This window comes from Amblyomma mixtum, chromosome 1 (assembly GCF_055824585.1).
Source record: "Amblyomma mixtum isolate Tamu chromosome 1, ASM5582458v1, whole genome shotgun sequence".
Lineage (NCBI taxonomy): Eukaryota > Metazoa > Arthropoda > Arachnida > Ixodida > Ixodidae > Amblyomma > Amblyomma mixtum.
Window position 1 is genome coordinate 69,779,783 of NC_143012.1, and position 20,555 is coordinate 69,800,337.

The 20,555-nt window shown below is 47.1% G+C and overlaps 2 protein-coding genes across 2 annotated transcripts in view; one reads left to right on the forward strand and one right to left on the reverse strand.

Moving 5' to 3' along the window:
- The window catches only part of LOC149366670 (flap endonuclease GEN homolog 1-like), a 517,650-nt gene that overhangs the window by 383,354 nt on the left and 113,741 nt on the right, over positions 1-20,555 (reverse strand). The gene's annotated exons all lie outside the window — the stretch shown is intronic.
- Positions 1,099-3,053, forward strand: LOC149366691 (uncharacterized). The gene is made up of 2 exons (XM_089567347.1): positions 1,099-1,719; positions 3,045-3,053. The coding sequence occupies exons 1-2, from the start codon at positions 1,099-1,101 to the stop codon at positions 3,051-3,053; spliced, it is 630 nt and encodes a 209-aa protein (XP_089423473.1).

The window sequence follows — 20,555 nt, forward strand, 5'->3', positions numbered from 1 at the left end:
GAAGGCAGTCAGCTCTGCAGTGCGTTGCGAATCGTCTTCCCGAGAATGGCACCACAAAATGTCTCGGCGAGTGGAAGAAGTTAACCCTTTCTCGAGGCGCTGCTGGAAGAAAACATTGACGTTTCGTACTGGCAGTGACATGTTCCTCTTGTCCACCTTGGTCAACACATAGGAGGTGTTGCCTCGGTCAACGACCAGTCTTTCGGCAATACCGCAGTTCATTAGAAAAGCTTCCCTGGGCGGCGCGACCCCGCGTGCGCTGTATGCAGCCTTACCTCCGCTTCTCGAAAGCTTCCATTCTTCTTACCCTTCCTACTGCAAGACGCCCACAGCTGGTGGCTTTTCCCCAACGTTGGTACTTGTTAGAACCGAAAATGGGTTTTGAGCCCCAACTAGCTTTTGTTTGCTTTTTGTTAGCGTTTGTGCTATCCTACCATCCTTGTACATTCCGTCCTCGATGGTCTACACACAAATCACTTCCTGCTGTGCATGCAAGATCACCATGGCCATTTTCGCACTTCCGCATAAGATTTTAGCTAGGTTGGCAGCGTTGTGGTCGCCAAAGCTGAACGTGCATGTTCTCACTAACGGCGAAAGCCACAAGCCGGAAATGCAGAGGTTCGTGAACCTCGGTTCTCGAACCGAATGGTGGTGACCGGTGGTTGGTACTAGGAATTATTCCGGGGAGGGGATACTGTTCCCGGCGTATGCTGGTGATGTCGGCCATTTAGTGGCATCACTGTTGGGGACCAGGGGAGGGGGGTGAATACCCGCGTGCCACGCACCTGCGGCACGGCGAGCGCACCAAGCGATTCCCTAGGTTCTCCAGAGACAGGCCGAGGGAGGCGCGGTGACGCCACGTCTGGTTGAGAACAAGGGCAACACCAAAAAACGTCACGGAGAAGCGCATTCCATCGACCAATCAGCGTCTCCGGCCTACCTACCCCCAAACGCTTCTGAACTGATATCAGGAGGTCGCGTTCGTCTTGCCACGCCAAGTCCGGAGGAACAGCGTTCGTCGTTCGTGCTTTGCACACTTGTCAAATTCCATTTTATCTCAACTTTTTGTCAGCTGTGACGCCCTCCGTTCATGTGAAAATGCCCGGTCGGAAGCATCAAAGTGGTGCGTCTAAACGAAAGGCGAAGTTAGAAAGAGAAGATCGTGAAAAGAGGCTGCCAAAGATGACAAAGTATCTTCTGAATGCAGCTTCTGCGGAGCATTATGACTGCTCTACCCAGAGTCCGTACCAATACCCCGATAGTACCGACAGTGCTTCTGTGAAGGACTTGCCAGCTCCATCACTACGGTTTCCTGGCAACAAGCCAGATTTCACTCATCTTGGTTGTCTGGATCCTGGGAAAACGGTGCCAACCTCGTTCGTCCATATATCTGAGCAACCGAGGCTAACCGAGGTCTGTCCTGTTCCTGAGTTAGCAACGTCGTTGCTACTCGGCCCGGCCTCTGCCACGGAACTTCAGGTGTCCTTTCCGCCAGGCCCGATTTCTGCTTCTGCTGATCAACAGGCGCCAAACATCCCCGATGAGCCTTCTTCTACTGACGAACGCCAGCAAACAATACTGCAAGAACCGACTCACTTGTTTCCTACTAGTGCGGCTTCGAGTCATCGTGTTCCCAAACACAAAGTGTGCCTCGAGAGGACTGGTCAGACGGCTTCTCGCTGCGACAACAAAGAAGTACAGACCTCCCCGCAGCAGGAGGTAGGTTGTGAGGTTCTCCAATGTGACCCTGCTAAGTGGCCGGACGTCATTACTGATAGCTTTCGGAGTGTATGCCTTGAGAAAGGACGAGTGTATTTTCAAAATCGCGCAGAAACTTTTCCGTCTTCCGAAAGACAATACACAACTCAGAAGCGTTATATATCACCTCATCTTTTCGTGCGAAAGGCTATAAATGGGGAAGCGTACGAGCGACACTGGTTGATGTATTCGGAGTCCAAAGGTTCCGTTTACTGCTTCATGTGCAAACTATTTTCAATTCGAAGCAACCAGAGTACTTTCACCACTCATGGCTTTTCTGATTGGAAAAAAGCAGAAGAAAAGGTTTGCGCTCATGAAAATAGCGTCGAGCACCGGTACTGTGTGACACTGGGCGTTTACATGAGACCGACAAAAGTCGGGTTAAGCAGGCTGTCGGGCCGAGAACCGGTTGTCGGGCTCATGTATACGCTAGGGGGTCGAGCAAAGGGACCGTCGAGTAGAGCTTTAGCGCCTCCTCTCCTACCTCCTCTCCGGTCTGGCTGGCGCTTTGCAGGAACTTGGAGCACTCGGCGCGCGCGCTCTTTCTTAACGGCCTGTGCATGGGGGGCAGTTGCTACCTATCGCCACAACTCTCCGGGGGTGGTTCGGTTACTTTGCACATATTGCTGAACGGCTGCTCCGAGTACTGAACAAGAACTTGACAACCATATCTTATGCAGCCACTCCTATCGGCACGCAAAGCAGGGAAATAGTGGATGGATCTCAAAACATTGAAGTCGGCATGCAATGATGGCGCATAGTATTAGCGAATAGGGCTGTATCATTTGCGACTGACAGGAATAAAAGTGAGGCAAGATATTACAGGGCGAAGCCATGGTTAGGAAAACATTTATTTTCATCTTCAGGGCTGGCACAGTCTGTGTTGATACTTGGAAATGTATGAACAAAATAATAGCACTTGCCGTTTGAAAACATTCGAAGTATCTGTGCCCTCTGTTCTCACTGCGTGAAACACACCAGATCAGAAAGATCCTTTGCTCTTTGGAACTCCGATATCGTTTCACATACTTAGAAGGACTGAAAACAATAACAGGCGCTGCTTGTAATGACCTATACAACATTGTCCTGCGGCTCGCAGTTCCAAGGGATGTCAGTTACAGCCTTAAATGCTTTCGCGTTGGCTTGTGGATGAAACCAGACGGCTTGTCATTTTGGTTTGTCAATTTCTTTGTGTAGTTGACGAGAAGAATTCGGAGAAACTTCTCAGAAATGAGGTGTATTAAGCATTTGGTGTGGCTTCTCTGAACCCCTTCCGGGGAGCATAGGACGGGTGAATCTTCTAGATGTGGTTCAACGATTAGTTACAAGACTTCGAGAATTTCGATTGTGGGAGATACTAGACCGCCTTTTCAAAAAAAAAAAAAAACGCCGAAATCACTAGAAACCCCGGCTTTGGATAGTGGTGTTCACCATGCTTTGTTCTCTCGGCGTCTGCTCAGGCCGTAAGAAGAGAGCGAGAAAGCGCGCGTGTCGAGACCGGCCGTGCTCGGAGATATTTTTTCCGGCAGCGGAGACAGCCATTGGAAATCAAAGCCAGCCGCTGCCTGCCTCGAAGACAGCGCGCACGTGAACGGGCGAACCAACCGACCGGAAAGAGCAGCAGTCGGGAAAGGGAACTTTTCGTCTGGGCGTTCCTCCTCCTCTAGCATGCGTGTAGTTTGCGTGCTCGACGCTAGGGGTAGCGACGATCTCTGCCCGACAGAAAACCGGTTCATGTAAACGCGGTAGGGTCGGGCTGGTGAGCCCGACATCTGGCGCACCCCGACCCGACCCGCAACGTCGGGCTCCATGTATACGAGGCTACAGCATGGCTCGCCCGGTCTAACTCGAACAGCACAATTGACAAGGAGCTGGTTAAGCATCTTGTCACTGAGACCGCTTACTGAACAGAGGTGTTCAAGCGCGTAGTCGTTGTAGTTAAGCTTATAGCTGAGCGCAGCCTAGCGTTTAGGGGAAGTGATGAAGTTTTTGGTTCACCGAGAAATGGCAATTACATGGGAGTACTTGAAGTCATTGCCAAGTTTGATCCCTTTCTAGAGGAGCACATCAAACGCTATGGGAACAAGTGAAAAGGTCACCCATCGTACCTGTCAAAAACCATTTGTGACGAATTTATCGAGCATATGCCAAAGGCTGTCAAAGATCGTCTCGTTGACGAAGTGAAACGCACAAAATACTTCTCTTTAATTGTTGATTCCACTCCAGACCTTACACACGTTGATCAACTGTCAGTTGTTTTACGATACTACTTAAATGGGCAAGTTTACGAACGGTTTCTTGGATTTGTTCCAACTGAATCGCATACCGGCTTCCATCTTTACGACACCGTGATGACCCTCTTGACAGCCAATGGCATCTCAATTGGTGATTGTAGGGGCCAAGCATACGACAACGCGAGTAATACGTCAGGAAAGTACAACGGACTGTTAGCTCAAATAAAACACCTGAACGAATTGGCAGTCTACGTCCCATGTGCTGGTCATTCACTAAATTTAGTTGGCGCGTGTAGTGTTGACAGTTGCCTTGAGGCTGTCAAATTTTTTGCTCTAACTCAGAGACTGTATGTGTTCTTTGCTGCCACACCTAAGCGATGGAAACATCTTTTGAACAGCATGGGTGAAAGTGGTGACTGTGAGCAGCTTGTTTTGAAAAGTCTCTCTCAGACCAGGTGGTCAAGGCACGCTGAATCACGTAAGGCCATTTTGAAAAATTTCAAAGCAGTCTTGTGCTGCCTTGAAGCGATCTCAAAGAATGAAGAAGAAAACGGTGACACTCGGAACGAAGCGCACTCTCTCTTCAAGAAGGTGACAAAACTAGAGACTGCATTCATGGCAATTTTCTGGAGTGAAATCTTGGAGCGCTTTGACAAAACGAGCGTAGCAGTTCAGAAACCAGGATTAGACATTGCTACTGCTCTAGAACTGCTGAGCTCTCTAGAAGGCTTTGTTAATTCGTTGCGACCTCTCTTTGATACCTTCGAGGAGAGGGCACGCACGCTGAGTACAAATAAATGTTATCAGGATGAGGGCAAACGTATCATTTTGAGTAAGCACCCGGACGGAAAAAGCGATAGTGTGCTACGAGGTAGATGATGATGAAAACGTTTATTAAAGCCTTAGTTGAAGGGAAGGCTGATCGGGTCCCTAGTCCGGGACGCCGTTGGTGAAAGCCGCTGCCCGTGCTCTGGCGACGAGGGCTCGTTGTTCCTCGAGGTCCGAGCTGGACAGGGCCGCCTCCCAGCCCTCCCGCGTTGGCTGATTTATGATCTCAATGCTGTCATTTTTCTGACAAGCCCATACCATGTGGTACAAGTTTGCCTTCTGGCCACAAAATTTGCACTGTGCCGAAAAGGACTCGGGCTCAATGGCGTGAAGCGTAGCTGGGTTATTGAAAGACATAGTTTGTAGCCTGCGAAGGTGACATTCCTCTGATTTACTGAGACCCTTAGCAGGCCTCGGGAGTGTCTGCCTTTCAAGGCGCAAATGTTGCAATATTTCTGAATATGTCGTTAGCGGAGAGGGGGAGCCAGAATCAGGAAGGGAGGACGTAGAAGGATGCCGGGGAAGAAAAGCTCGGGCCGAAGCGTGTACGCGCTCGTTTCCTTCAACTCCCTGGTGACCTGGTACCCATATTTATTCCTTCCGTTCAGCTGAAGTCCTACATTGACTAAGAATTTTGCAGGCTAGCGGCGTGATTCTGCCACGCATATAGTTTCTATAAGCCGCCTGGGAATCTGTAACTATGTATTTAGATTCTGAGTGCGTTGCGGCAAGGGCTATCGCTACTTCCTCCATAGCCTGTGTATCCCCGTTACGAACTGAAAGCCCGTCCACGACTTGCATTTGGTGCACCACTGAGATTGTTGATATTCCTTGTACAGGACCCGCAGCGTCCACGAAGAAGGCTCCTTCTTTTGTTGAATAGCACTCGTTCATCTTCTTGCTCCTCGCCACTCGTCTAGCATGATGGTGCTCCGGGTGCATGTTTTTGGGAAGCGGAATCGTAAGGAATTTGCTCTTCCACTCTTTAGGTATATCTTGTCTCCCAGCCACTTGCTGCGGAAAGCTAATGTTTAAATCTTCTAAGACCCTGCGGCCGGTCGTAGTTGTGGCCAGTCGCACTACCTGGCTTGTAAGATGGGCGCTAATCAATTCATCAGCCGTGTTGTGTACCCCTAGTTTTAGTAGACGCTCCGTAGATGCTTTCATCCCAGGCAGCACAAACCGTTGGCCCAATATTGGGAGTCTGTTGGCTATGTGTGGCCCTATACAGGACCAATGTTGCCTTCATTGTCCCCATATTGGCACTGCCACAATGTGCCATTTCCAACATTGGCCCTACTTGTCCGATGTTTCCCCATATTGGCAATGCCGCTTAGTTAAACCTTCAACGGTGGCCCTACTTGTCCGATGTTTTCCCCATATTGGCAATGCCACTTAGTTACACTTCCAACGATGGCCCTAAATTTCCGCTGTCGTCCCCACATTGGCAGTGCCGCCTCATTACACCCGCTATGATGGCCCTACTTGTCCGCTGTTTTCCCTGTATTGGCAGTGCCGCTCCACGACACACCAAGGATGTCCCTGTGATTATATGTGGTTATTTCTCTCAATCCGTTTTTTTTTCAATATTCGGACTTGTTTATTTATTTATTTTTTATGACCAACAACAGCGCTAGCGTCGAACTCTGACGCGAAATTACAATAAAAAGCGCGATATAACTGATTGCGCGAAAGTGAGCAGAGGTCAGATTCATTCACGAAGGTATACGAATTTTGAAAAGCGGCGTCTTTTGTAATTATGGTATGTAAAGAAGAAAAGAAAGAGAGAAAGAGGTGTCACAATCAAGAAAATGAAATTTCGATTCGAGGAATGGTATAATAACGCACTAATTAACGTACAGCCTCGCATATCTCTCGCATACCTCGCATACCACAGCCCCCGATTATAGGTTGCCGGTTCAAATTCGTGTCTCAAGATATAGGCTCAACTTAACTAATAAGTTTATGCTGCACGAAACGCTGAATCGTATTACACAATCCAGAACACAATGCCTCACCCACAGGATGCTCACCCTAGAAAAAAACAAATAAATCGCTTTTTCCACTAGGTCACAAATTATTGCGTGGCGCATTATCAGAGAAGAAACGATGTGAGTAAAACGGGATTTTGGTTTTATCGCAAATAAACAGTTGACGTGAACAACTTGCTGCGCATTTACTGCGTGAAGAAGCAGCAGACGGGAAAGAAAATGTAGATGTATGTTAAATTAAAAAAATAATAATAAGCGAACAAACGGCTCTGCTTCCTGAAGCCGCGAAGCTAAGGTGGCTAGGTTTTTATAATGTCGCAAATTGTTTTGTTATTCTGCTGTGCTTTTTGGGTATTCTATAACGACGGCTCTAGCATACGTTTTTGCTTTAAATTATCACGTTTATCAAATTAAAGATCGGAACTTTTTCCCGGTCGCATTTTCACTAGATTTTTTTTTGCCTTTTCTTTGCGCGTATCCTTAATACCAATGAGCCATAACAGGTGCATTGCTGAGTAGCGCGCCGCGTCATTTCGAGCTAGCGCAGACACGCACGGGTGGGCCGCATGACTATGGCTTAGACCGACCTGCCTACACTGGTGTGTATAAAATGTAGGGTATTCGTCGCTCTAGAAGCGAATCATTGGATTATATTGATGAATGGTGTTGCTTGGACGTATGTCATCCTACTTTGTCCGCCACAAGTATCGTATATGAAACACTCAAAGAACACGCATTGTTCCCGCTAATTTTATTTATTGTTTTATATTTCCGGTATTTTCATAGTAACACATTTATCTCAGCTTCAACCAAAGAGGCACACGACCGCAGAGATTACGCTAATGTTTGGAGCCGTTTTGACGAAATTCATGCCCAAGCTCCACGTTTCCACTTCCAACGTACATCTCCGCATTGTCGTTTCCTTGCCGCTTTTCACGTGCTCAACGCCTATGGCGCACCCTCCGGACATTCCGGAATTCTTTCACTCATTTCACCCCCCCCCCCCCCCCCTCTTTACCCCCTTTTTGAAGTCCCATACAGCCGCCTTTTGCCGGGCCGAGCCTCTTTGTTGGAAGAGCGCTGGCCCTCACTATGCTAGGAGTTATTTTTTTCTTTGTGATTTTAGGTACACTGACCTTCTCTAACCTGTTTTCCCCTCGCGCCCAACTAAGCGCAACGCCGCTCATCCACCCTCCCTAGATTTTCTTCTACCCCTTTTCCAGCTGCCGTTTCTCTTGCTGCAGCAAATTCTCCGAAAAATATAAGAAACCTGTCCCATAGTCGTCTCCTCCTTTCCCGAACACTCGCCCAACGAGTATCGCCTGTAGCTAGCAAGGCGGCGAAAAGCCACACAACCAGCGTGCCGACGAAGCATGCGCGCTCAAGCTGACGCCGTTCGTTGTCGAGAATCCGCACCCGATACGATTTGACAATTATGACGGAATTCAGTAGCCTGGCCTGCAAGATTCTATTTGTGAGTACCACCATACTTTTCTATTGAAATGTGTTCGGAAATGAATATGGTTCTTGGCGTAATTGCCGCTTTGAATCAGCGCCGACCTTTTTTTTCTCCGGCAGGAAACGAGAAAGCGACAAAGCACTGGCGCCAACTTCTGAATGGCAACTTTCACAGCGAAATGTCTAGCGCAAAGGCATGCACAGAATGGTGAGAACTATATTTTTCAGCTTTGAAAAAATGGATTTACCGAACGTTGACTATCTCTTCAATCACCGTGGCGGAGTGTTGTGTGGTCCGACTCATGTTGCGTTCATTACGACATTGGTCGTCTATCGTTTGTGCAAGATGAGTACCAGAAGCGCTTATTCTTCCACTGCAGCAGTTTTCGGGCCGCGTGTAATATTCCCGCGCCGGGTGCCTTTGTCTTGGCCAGTTGCAGGCGTACGAGAAAAAGCGGAATTCCTGGTCCCAGCGAACTTTATCCATGTTGTCTCGGAATTAATCACCCATGGACTATCGTAAGAGTGATTTCGTGTGGTTTTCAAGTAAGATTTCCGTCTGCCCCGTTACATGCAAGCCAAGCGGCATCGATAATCTGCTTACTTTAAAAAAAGTGTATTCGGTCTCCTGCGTTCAGCGCATTTCGCAAAACTGTGCAAGCCGTCTTTGCATGGAATATTATATTTCATAGCGAAAAAAAAATTGCTCACAGCTGTTCAATAGGGAGGAGCTGCTACCACCTGTGCCATACTTTGCTGGAACAAAAAGGCAAACAACCAGCTCGCAATAGACATATAATTTTGATAGGATATATAAAAATAGATTGATTTGTATTAAACACTATATTTGTCTCTTTTTGTGACTTTTAATATGCATTTGAGGGTGTGACACGGCAAATTGGGATTAGAAATTAGCAATACGGTGGGAAAAAAATTGTTTAATTCAATTCAACATTTTGCTATTAGTGTGGGGATTTATATTAAGAGTCATTTAGAAATTATACTTTCAACATATGTTGCGAGTACCTTCTCGCACACTGCGCGCCACTAAGATCAATGTGTTATTTTATTTCTTGTCTTTTTTCTGCGATGGTTGTAATTACACTCATGATCACATCATGCACCTCTTTGCAGCTGCGATGTACAGCCAGGTCATCGTGCAAGAGCTTGGCGAGGAATTTGTTTCAAGGCACTGCAAAAGTTCTCTTACAAGAGGAGTGCAACGATTAGTGCCGATATGACTCATCGATTCAGCGGCTCCGGCACAATGCATTTCACGATGTACTGGCACCGTAGATGCAATAAATTTTGGTCTTTGAATCCGTTCTTTCTGTTTTGTATGTCTGCTGACTGCTTATATGTAAAATGTTACACATACAAGCTCCGGCTGGTGGAAAACAAGCGGTATATGTCTGCATTGTTGCTGGCCAGCAAGAGGTGTGGTACAAAACTAGGTGGGACCCCCGATCGCGTACAATTTCCCACTGGCCTTGCAATTGATATGCCACCTATAAAAGTTAGATCAAGGGTGGAAAAGTGGGCACAAGTCGGAGCAAACCTGGGGCTATTATTGATACTGGCGGAATGTGGGCATACTATTGGCGCGAATTTGGGGCCATTATTGACAGATCGACTGAATGTGGGCATACTATTGGCGTGAGATTGGCTGAATATGGGCATAGTATTGGCACGAATGTCGGGCCATAATTAATAGATTGGCTGAACATGGGCGTAGTCTTGGCACGAACGTTGGCCATTTGTGGATAGACTGGCTAAATGTTGGGTCAATGCTGGCAGCTAGACTGGCTGAGTGTAGGCACAATCTTGGCATGAATGAAGGGCCATTGTTGGAAAAAGTCTCGGATTGCTCAAATGCCAGTGTAGGACCAATATTCATGCCAATTTCCGCCACTCTTTTGCCACTGTTGGACCAATCAATTTGTGCTGCTTGGGCCCAGGCAGCACAAACCGTTGGCCCAAAATTGGGAGTCTGTTGGCTATGTGTGGCCCTATACAGGACCAATGTTGCCTTCATTGTCCCCATATTGGCACTGCCACAATGTGCCATTTCCAACATTGGCCCTACTTGTCCGATGTTTTCCCCATATTGGCAATGCCGCTTAGTTACACCTCCAACGATGGCCCCACTTGTCCGATGTTTTCCCCATATTGGCAATGCCACTTAGTTACACCTCCAACGATGGCCCTAAATTTCTGCTGTCGTCCCCATATTGGCAGTGCCGCCTCATTACACCCGCTATGATGGCCCTACTTGTCCGCTGTTTTCCCTGTATTGGCAGTGCCGCTCCACGACACACCAAAGGATGTCCCTGTGATTATATGTGGTTATTTCTCTCAATCCGTTTTTTTTTAAAATTCGGACTTGTTTATTTATTTATTTTTTATGACCAACAACAGCGCTAGCGTCGAACTCTGACGCGAAATTACAATAAAAAGCGCGATGTAATTGATTGCGCGAAAGTGAGCAGAGGTCAGATTCATTCACGAAGGTATACGAATTTTGAAAAGCCGCGTCTTTTGTAATTATGGTATGCAAAAAAAAAGAAAGAGAGAAAGAGGTGCCACAAACAAGAAAATGAAATTTCGATTCGAGGAATGGTATAATAACGCACTAATTAACGTACTGCCTCGCATATCTCTCGCATACCTCGCATACCACAGCCCCCGATTATAGGTTGCCGGTTCAAATTCGTGTCTCAAGATATAGGCTCAACTTAACTAATAAGTTTATGCTGCACGAAACGCTGAATCGTATTACACAATCCAGAACACAATGCCTCACCCACAGGATGCTCACCCTAGAAAAAAACAAATAAATCGCTTTTTCCACTAGGTCACAAATTATTGCGTGGCGCATTATCAGAGAAGAAACGATGTGAGTAAAACGGGATTTTGGTTTTATCGCAAATAAACAGTTGACGTGAACAACTTGCTGCGCATTTACTGCGTGAAGAAGCAGCAGACGGGAAAGAAAATGTAGATGTATGTTAAATTAAAAAAATAATAATAAGCGAACAAACGGCTCTGCTTCCTGAAGCCGCGAAGCTAAGGTGGCTAGGTTTTTATAATGTCGCAAATTGTTTTGTTATTCTGCTGTGCTTTTTGGGTATTCTATAACGACGGCTCTAGCATACGTTTTTGCTTTAAATTATCACGTTTATCAAATTAAAGATCGGAACTTTTTCCCGGTCGCATTTTCACTAGATTTTTTTTTGCCTTTTCTTTGCGCGTATCCTTAATACCAATGAGCCATAACAGGTGCATTGCTGAGTAGCGCGCCGCGTCATTTCGAGCTAGCGCAGACACGCACGGGTGGGCCGCATGACTATGGCTTAGACCGACCTGCCTACACTGGTGTGTATAAAATGTAGGGTATTCGTCGCTCTAGAAGCGAATCATTGGATTATATTGATGAATGGTGTTGCTTGGACGTATGTCATCCTACTTTGTCCGCCACAAGTATCGTATATGAAACACTCAAAGAACACGCATTGTTCTCGCTAATTTTATTTATTGTTTTATATTTCCGGTATTTTCATAGTAACACGTTTATCTCAGCTTCAACCAAAGAGGCACACGACCTCAGAGATTACGCTAATGTTTGGAGCCGTTTTGACGAAATTCATGCCCAAGCTCCACGTTTCCACTTCCAACATCTCCGCATTGTCGTTTCCTTGCCGCTTTTCACGTGCTCAACGCCTAGGGCGCACCCTCCGGACATTCCGGAATTCTTTCACTCATTTCACCCCCCCCCCCCCCTCTCCACCCCCTTTTTGAAGTCCCATACAGCCGCCTTTTGCCGGGCCGAGCCTCTTTGTTGGAAGAGCGCTTGCCCTCACCATGCTAGGAGTTTTTTTTTTCTTTGTGATTTTAGGTACACTGACCTTCTCTAACCTGTTTTCCCCTCGCGCCCAACTAAGCGCAACGCCGCTCATCCACCCTCCCTAGATTTTCTTCTACCCCTTTTCCAGCTGCCGTTTCTCTTGCTGCAGCAAATTCTCCGAAAAATATAAGAAACCTGTCCCATCGTGGTCTCCTCCTTTCCCGAACACTCGCCCAACGAGTATCGCCTGTAGCTAGCAAGGCGGCGAAAAGCCACACAACCAGCTTGCCGACGAAGCATGCGCGCTCAAGCTGACGCCGTTCGTTGTCGAGAATCCGCACCCGATACGATTTGACAATTATGACGGAATTCAGTAGCCTGGCCTGCAAGATTCTATTTGTGAGTACCACCATACTTTTATATTGAAATGTGTTCGGAAATGAATATGGTTCTTGGCGTAATTGCCGCTTTGAATCAGCGCCGACCTTTTTTTTCTCCGGCAGGAAACGAGAAAGCGACAAAGCACTGGCGCCAACTTCTGAATGGCAACTTTCACAGCGAAATGTCTAGCGCAAAGGCATGCACAGAATGGTGAGAACTTTATTTTTCAGCTTTGAAAAAATGGATTTACCGAACGTTGACTATCTCTTCAATCACCGTGGCGGAGTGTCGTGTGGCCCGACTCATGTTGCGTTCATTACGACATTGGTCGTCTATCGTTTGTGCAAGATGAGTACCAGAAGCGCTTATTCTTTCACTGCAGCAGTTTTCTGGCCGCGTGTAATATTCCCGTGCCGGGTGCCCTTGTCTTGGCCAGTTGCAGGCGCAACGAGAAAAAGCGGAATTCCTGGTCCCAGCGAACTTTATCCATGTTGTCTCGGAATTAATCACCCATGGACTAACGGAAGAGTGATTTCGTGTGGTTTTCAAGTAAGATTTCCGTCTGCCCCGTTACATGCATGGCAAGCGGCATCGATAATCTGCTTACTTTAAAAAAAGTGTATTCGGTCTCCAGCGTTCAGCGCATTTCGCAAAACTGTGCAAGCCGTCTTTGCATGGAATATTATATTTCATAGCGAAAAAAAAATTGCTCACAGCTGTTCAATAGGGTGGAGCTGCTACCACCTGTGCCATACTTTGCTGGAACAAAAAGGCAAACAACCAGCTCGCAATAGACATATAATTTTGATAAGAAATATAAAAATAGACTGATTTGTATTAAACACTATATTTATCTCTTTTTGTGACTTTTAATATGCATTTGAGGGTGTGACACGGCAAATTGGGATTAGAAATTAGCAATACGGTGGGAAAAAATTGTTAAATTCAATTCAACATTTTGCTATTAGTGTGGGGATTTATATTAAGAGTCATTTAGAAATTATACTTTCAACATATGTTGCGAGTACCTTCTCGCACACTGCGCGCCACTAAGATCAATGTGTTATTTTATTTCTTGTCTTTTTTCTGCGATGGTTGTACTTACACTCATGATCACATCATGCACCTCTTTGCAGCTGCGATGTACAGCCAGGTCATCGTGCAAGAGCTTGGCGAGGAATTTGTTTCAAGGCACTGCAAAAGTTCTCTTACAAGAGGAGTGCAACGATTAGTGCCGATATGACTCATCGATTCAGCGGCTCCGGCACAATGCATTTCACGATGTACTGGCACCGTAGATGCAATAAATTTTGCTCTTTGAATCCGTTCTTTCTTTTTTGTATGTCTGCTGACTGCTCATATGTAAAATGTTACACATACAAGCTCCGGCTGGTGGAAAACAAGCGGTATATGTCTGCATTGTTGCTGGCCAGCAAGAGGTGTGGTACAAAACTAGGTGGGACCCCCGATCGCGTACAATTTCCCACTGGCCTTGCAATTGATATGCCACCTATAAAAGTTAGATCAAGGGTGGAAAAGTGGGCACAAGTCGGAGCAAACCTGGGGCTATTATTGATACTGGCGGAATGTGGGCATACTATTGGCGCGAATTTCGGGCCATTATTGGCAGATCGACTGAATGTGGGCATACTATTGGCGTGAGATTGGCTGAATATGGGCATAGTATTGGCACGAATGTCGGGCCATAAGTAATAGATTGGCTGAACATGGGCATAGTCTTGGCACGAACGTTAGCCATTTGTGGATAGACTGGCTGAATGTTGGGTCAATGCTGGCAGCTAGACTGGCTGAGTATAGGCACAATCTTGGCATGAATGAAGGGCCATTGTTGGAAAAAGTTTCGGATTGCTCAAATGCCAGTGTAGGACCAATATTCATGCCAATTTCCGCCACTCTTTTGCCACTGTTGGACCAATCAATTTGTGCTGCTTGGGAGCAGGCTGAGAGGTTGGTGAAAACCTACGAAAATGATTTGGAACCAGCATTTCCCGCTGAAATCATTCAGTTTGCGAACTTTCTGCACAACTCTGTGTGCAAATACACGAGTTCCCTGGGAATAATGAAGTTGCTGCAAGAAAGAAAGCTTACTGATGTGTTTCCGAACCTTTCCATTGCTTTGAGAATATACTTAAGCATACCTATGACAAACTGTGAGACCGAGAGATCGTTTTCTAAGTGGTCGCTGATAAAAAGTCGCCTTCGTTCGAGCCTCCTTGATAATAAGTTGAACTCGCTTGCTATCATGTCCATTGAAAGTGACCCTCTCCGCGATCTATCTTTCGAACAGACTATATGTGATTTCGCCAAAGCGAAGGCGCGAAAAATGCCATTTTAAAATGAACTGTTTGCGGAGTACATGAAAAGTTCCAACGACTTTGTTGCATGTATCATCTCCCAACCTCCATGTTAACAATGAAACTCTGAGCAGTGTAATTCAAAAGATGTAAATCTTCGTTGTCCGTCTCTTGTTTGTTCTTGTGATATTGAGCCTGCATGTAATGCGCTGTATTGTTGTTGTTTTTGATAGTGCCACATTTATTTGGTGTCATCTTTGCTTGTCTTTCCTTCAACGAAAGTATTTTAAAATATGCTTTGTAATTAGAGTTGGTAATTTTCATATGTATTCTAGTGAACTTTATGGTGTTTGTATTGCCTTAAGTATTGTATATATCTGTTGTATATTTATTGTGTAACGTGTATAACGATTACTGCAGTCTGATACTTGCATTTTAATAAAGAAGGTTTGGGTACAATCAAGCGTCTCCTCACAGGATTAGATTTAGTGATCCAAACAAATCCGAGCTTTTTCAGAAAACAGAATGCAGATTAAGTGAATTCGCTCAGTGAACAGATGTGCTGGTGTTTACAACAGCACGCGTCTCCTAAATTTTGTCGCACTCCTTATAGTAATAACACCGGGATTTTTTCTTTAGCTTTACCAAACTGAAAAACAAATCGGGATGTGCTAGCTTCTTTGAGGTCCCACAGTTTCACTTCGTGCTCCGGCGGCCACTAGGAAAGCGAGACACTCGTTTATGGGTTTATGTTTAGATTTATGGGCTTTAATGTCCCAAATCAACTCCGGCTATACAGGACGCGGATAATTTCGACCACCTCGGGTTCTTTAAAGTGCACTGATGTCGCATATTACACGGGCCTCTAACATTCCGCCTCCAGCGAAATGCGACCGGCGTGGCCGGGACAATTTATTTTGTTCGTTCTTTTTTCTAAGTATTGGTTTCGTAGAATGAAGGTGTGAATGAAAGAGAGAAATAGGTGCCGTATATAGTGTAGAGCTCAGAAACAATTTCGACCACCTGAGGATCTTTAACGCGCTCTGACATCGCACAACACACGGGCGCCTTTTTGCATTTTCCCTCCATCAAAACACGGTCGCCGTGTGGCTGGGTTTGAATCCGGGTACTCGGCTCAGCAGCCGAGCATCTAACCACTGAGCCGGGACTTTAATTCTCCTTTTCAAATTTTCCCCACGAGGGCAGTAGTAAAAGTTCATCGTGTGAACAAATTAATTTTAATAACTTTTAATATTACCCTCTCGGGCACTAATTAACGAGTGTCTCTATTTCCTAGTCGCTGCCGGAGCACCCATCTCAGCTTTAGGAAGCTAGCTCAGCCTGCTTTTCCTTGATGCGCTAGCATTAAAACAGCGCTGCGAAGGAAAACCCGTCTGTCGGCTTGTGTACGGCGTCACTGAAAGAGGAGAGGAGGCGGCGCGCTGCACTGCAGCCCCGCAAGTTGTCGGTCGGCCCACGTGGCTCTTCCGTGGCGTTCGGCGCTCGGCCATATACGCACACGTGTCGGGCGTTCCAAAAGTCGCCTGGTGTTTTTTGCGCTGTAAACCTAATGCTACTGCGTTACTTCTGCATGAATCCCATTGATCGCCTTCGCTCTTTTTACTTGTTGGAATTAAAATGAAACATGGCATATATTCTAGTCGTGTAGCGGGGAGCAGGAAAGAGGGGGCAAGTAGAGGGAGAGGGGGCCTACATCCGCATTAGCCCAGGGCCCCCATTTTTCATAATCCGGCCCTGTGCTTGTCGTCTCCTTTTGCTGTACGAGCTCGTTTCGTTGGCCATGTTCGTAGATAACGGGATGTAACATTATAATCAGTAGTTCAAGGAAAATTCACGTTCACAACAGTAGACATATTAGTCAGCGTTCCTTCCCTGCCAGGCTTGACGAACATTGGCTTGACTATCTGGCGGATATTTCTGAGAACGGCGAAGTGGTCACCTCTAAGAAGTCTCGTCTACCGAGAACCGGATTCATGCTTTCGCTTTGTGCGATAGATAGGTGCAATACACAGATGTAGAACTAAGGTCCCTAGATCGGTTTTAGTAGATGGGCTGCGGTGCCTTGCACCTGACACTTGGACTTCCACGTCTCTTGCGGTTCTCCAGTGATGACTTGACCCAGTTCGGCGGCGAGGTGCTATTTCCCGGGTGTCCCAGCTAAATGTAAACAACCTTTTAAAAAAGACGAAGTGTCCTAGTCCAGGGAAACCAACTAAAGGTTGTTCAGAGTCGCATGGCCTAGTCTCGAGTAGTTTTTTCATTCATCAAAGTAAATTAGTTAAGCTTAATTAGCTAACTTTTTAATTATAGACTTTAGGAAAAAAAGTGTCAATGGAAATGTTTTCGCCTCGAAAAACCGGCAGTAGTGCCGTTTTCATCACGGTACGATTTGCGTAGCTTCATTTATCGGCCTTAAAAGAAAGTTAACACGTGACCAGTTGCTCGCTCGCGTCTCTGCCCCAATGTGCACCCAAAGTCTCATCGAGGTGAGGACTTCAGGAAAACAGAATTTTATTCTCTAAGGTGCATCTTGGGACGTTGAAGTGGCACGGTTGTCATGTGGAAGCTTTTTTTTATTGTCTGAATTACGGTTAACGGCCGGTAAAAAAACTATTTTACGCAAATAGTACGTTCCTGCAAATGTTTCAGTCAGCTGATTTTCAAAACGATCTGCAACTTTTCCATTGACACTTTGTTCATCAAGTCAATAATTAAAGTTAGCTTATTAAGATTAACTAATTACTTAAAGGGGTGGAGACACCAAATTTTGAAGCTATAAAAAGCCTGCTGTGGGATTCCTAAGTATGCAAGGGCACTAACGGCCAGGTGTTGGACGCAACAAACATTTAAAAAATATTTTAATTCGGTTCCAAAGATTACCTAAATGCTCACTCTCACGATCTAGACCCATCGCTAGCGCCATCAACCATGACGTCACAAGGGGTGTAGAAAAATTAGTTTTAGTGACGTCATACCAAAATACAGTGACGTACGATGAGCGGGGCACAGCCGCGTGAGCGCAGTCGACGCACCAGCGAGCCGCGTTCGCTGCTAACCGCCACTCGCTCGGTTTGCGGCGCGGCGTTGCGAACAGCGTCGCAACGTCCGATTGCAGCTCGTTGCCTGCGTCCGGCCTGCTAGATGTCAACGGTGGGCCGCTCGCGGCAACAACGACGGGAAGCGGCAGCGTCATGATGACATAGGGCGCACTCCTTGGAGCCGGGCGGTCTGCGCCAGTCTTCGTGCCGAACGCCGGCATCTGAAGAACGCGAAAGTATTGTTTGTTCACGTTCATAGCAAACCCTGGGATATATGAATATCAAAAATGCATCGTTTCTGACGATCGTTGGCAAATACCGAGTTCCTGGTAGAAGTGATGACTGCGATGCAAGCAAATTTCATCAGTCGGTTTTGTGCTGCTGCTACCTGGTGCGGTTCGCCTGCCGTCTGCTAGCTCTGTTGCTGAAGACGTCGTGGAAATCGAACATATCTTTTATTATGGGACGAGTTCACAGTAAAGGGGTGCCGAGCGGAGCACGTTTCTGAGCGCTGGCCAGTCCCGAAGCGCCCTCAGCTGCGGAGTCGATATGCGAAAGCAGCTAGGCCTAGTGACGACTAGGGCAGTCTGGGACCAGCGCGCAGGTCGTCGGCCGGCGTTGCCGCAGGCAGTGTCGCTGCCGAAAGATCCACTTTTAGCACAGTCATGCTGTCGTATCTCGAATCTAGAAAGCATCCTTTCTGGTAGTATGGCTGTTTTGTATTTTCTTGTGCGGATGTGAAGTACGCCGAGTCTGCCGGCCGGTAGGTCAGCCTGGATACCGTCTGCCGACGTCATAAAAGCGAGCTAAAGAGTGTTCTTGACGTAAATAATAAACCATGGGACAAGAAATGTGAAAAAAGTGTCATTTTTGAGGATCGCTGACCAATACTGAGCTGCTAGTAGAGGTAACAACTGTGATATGAGCAAATTTCTCACAACCGCGCCTAGCAGCTGCCGCTGGCGCGACGTTGGGGTCCGGCTCGCCTGGCGCCCGCTAGCTCCGCTGGACCGCTGCCGAAGGCGTCGAGGAGATTGACCATACTATTATTTTATTGTGAGATGATTCTGGTAACACTACAGCTATTTGTGAAAAGTAGGCCTTTTATTATAGCGCAGGCGACTTCCGAAGCGCCGGCCGCTTGCTAAACAGGCTATAGGCCTAGGGACGACCACGGCAGCCAGGCAGCAGCAGAGCTCGTCGCCCGGAGCGCCCGCGAGCGGTGCCGTTGCCGAAAGCTCCCAACATAAGCAGACATGCTTTGTCGCTGCTCGAGTATAGCTGGCAGTTCTGATAACAAGGCGATCTTGTCTTTTCCTGTGATATTTGTACACCATCCCAAGCAGCGCTCAGGTACTGCTGCACGGCAGCGAAGTGTGACACCGGTTGTGGGCGCAGCTTCGGTAGAGCGGCGCAGCGATGCTTACTGGCATTTTGCAAAGTGTTTCGCATCCTCACGCGAACCCGCGAAGGCGATATTAGCGTGCGAACAACAAAAAAAGTCGATGTCCTCACTCATTGGAATAAGATCTGTCAGAAGCCGAGCTGCTGGGACTAGACGTGCAGTTTGTTTTCATGCGCTGGTCAGCACGTGTGTGGGAAAGCAGACGATGCAGCACTAAGTGCGTCACAACTTTTGTGGGCCCACGTGACCAAGCGAAGCAGTTGATCTTCCCCCTCTGTGACGTCACTGTACAACTCGGCGTTCCGAAACCGAAAATCGTTCACCTAAAAATGCTATAATAAATTATTCACTGTGAATATATGAATCTTTGGGTGTGTATCATGCTTCCTGGAGCCATAAGAAACGTTTGAAACTAAGAACGCGCGAACGACAAATTTGGTGTCTCCACCCCTTTAACTTTGAAAACGAAAAAAAATGTTCCAGGCTAGGTCACGCGACTCTAAAGAACCCTCAGTTGGTTTCAGACGGCTAGGGCATCCCGTGTTTTTTAAAAGCTTGGCTACATTTAGCTGGAACACCTGGTATATATTCATTTATAACCACCAGGGCTTTACGTGCCGAAAGGTGCGTAGATGTTCAACACACGCATGCCGTTGTTCAAAAACGTGGAAATGAAGCGACCTTCAATATCTCGGTCATGGCGCAGCACCTTCACTCCGTTGTCGCGAAGGAAAACAAGAGCGACCCCCCCCCCCCCCCCCCCCCCCCGATCCCCTTGTCCCAAAGCTCCAGTACGATTTCGTACCGAATGACGTGTCGACTTCCCCTTGCTTAGCTGCCCTCGTGAGGGCGCGACAGTTCAGCGTGCCTAGTACAAGAAAAAAAGTCGTGGTGGTGGTGGTGGTGGGGGGGGGGGGGGGGATCGGGAGGGGGGTCGGTTAGTCAGACTATGGAAGGGTTCTCCTCCAAGTCCACCACAGGCGAGGTGAGAGGGTAGTCTGGAGATGAGTCATAACTATTGTCTGAAACAAACTCAGTCAGATGCCTTGCCCCCACAGAACTCGCAGAGGGATGGCACGCCTTTCTCCTCGTCGCTGTCAGGCTCGTTTTCGCTGGAACTAGCTAGGCGTGGAGGGTCATTAAGACAGGCGCGCTTTGTTAGGGGCCCTCCTTCTGAAGAACTTGAGCTTGCTTCTGGGAAGTTGTTCTTTGTCTGTTTCTTGGTCTTCTTCCTGGGGCTTCGCTTCCTCTTCGGGTAGGTTCACTTGGCTTATGTTTCTTT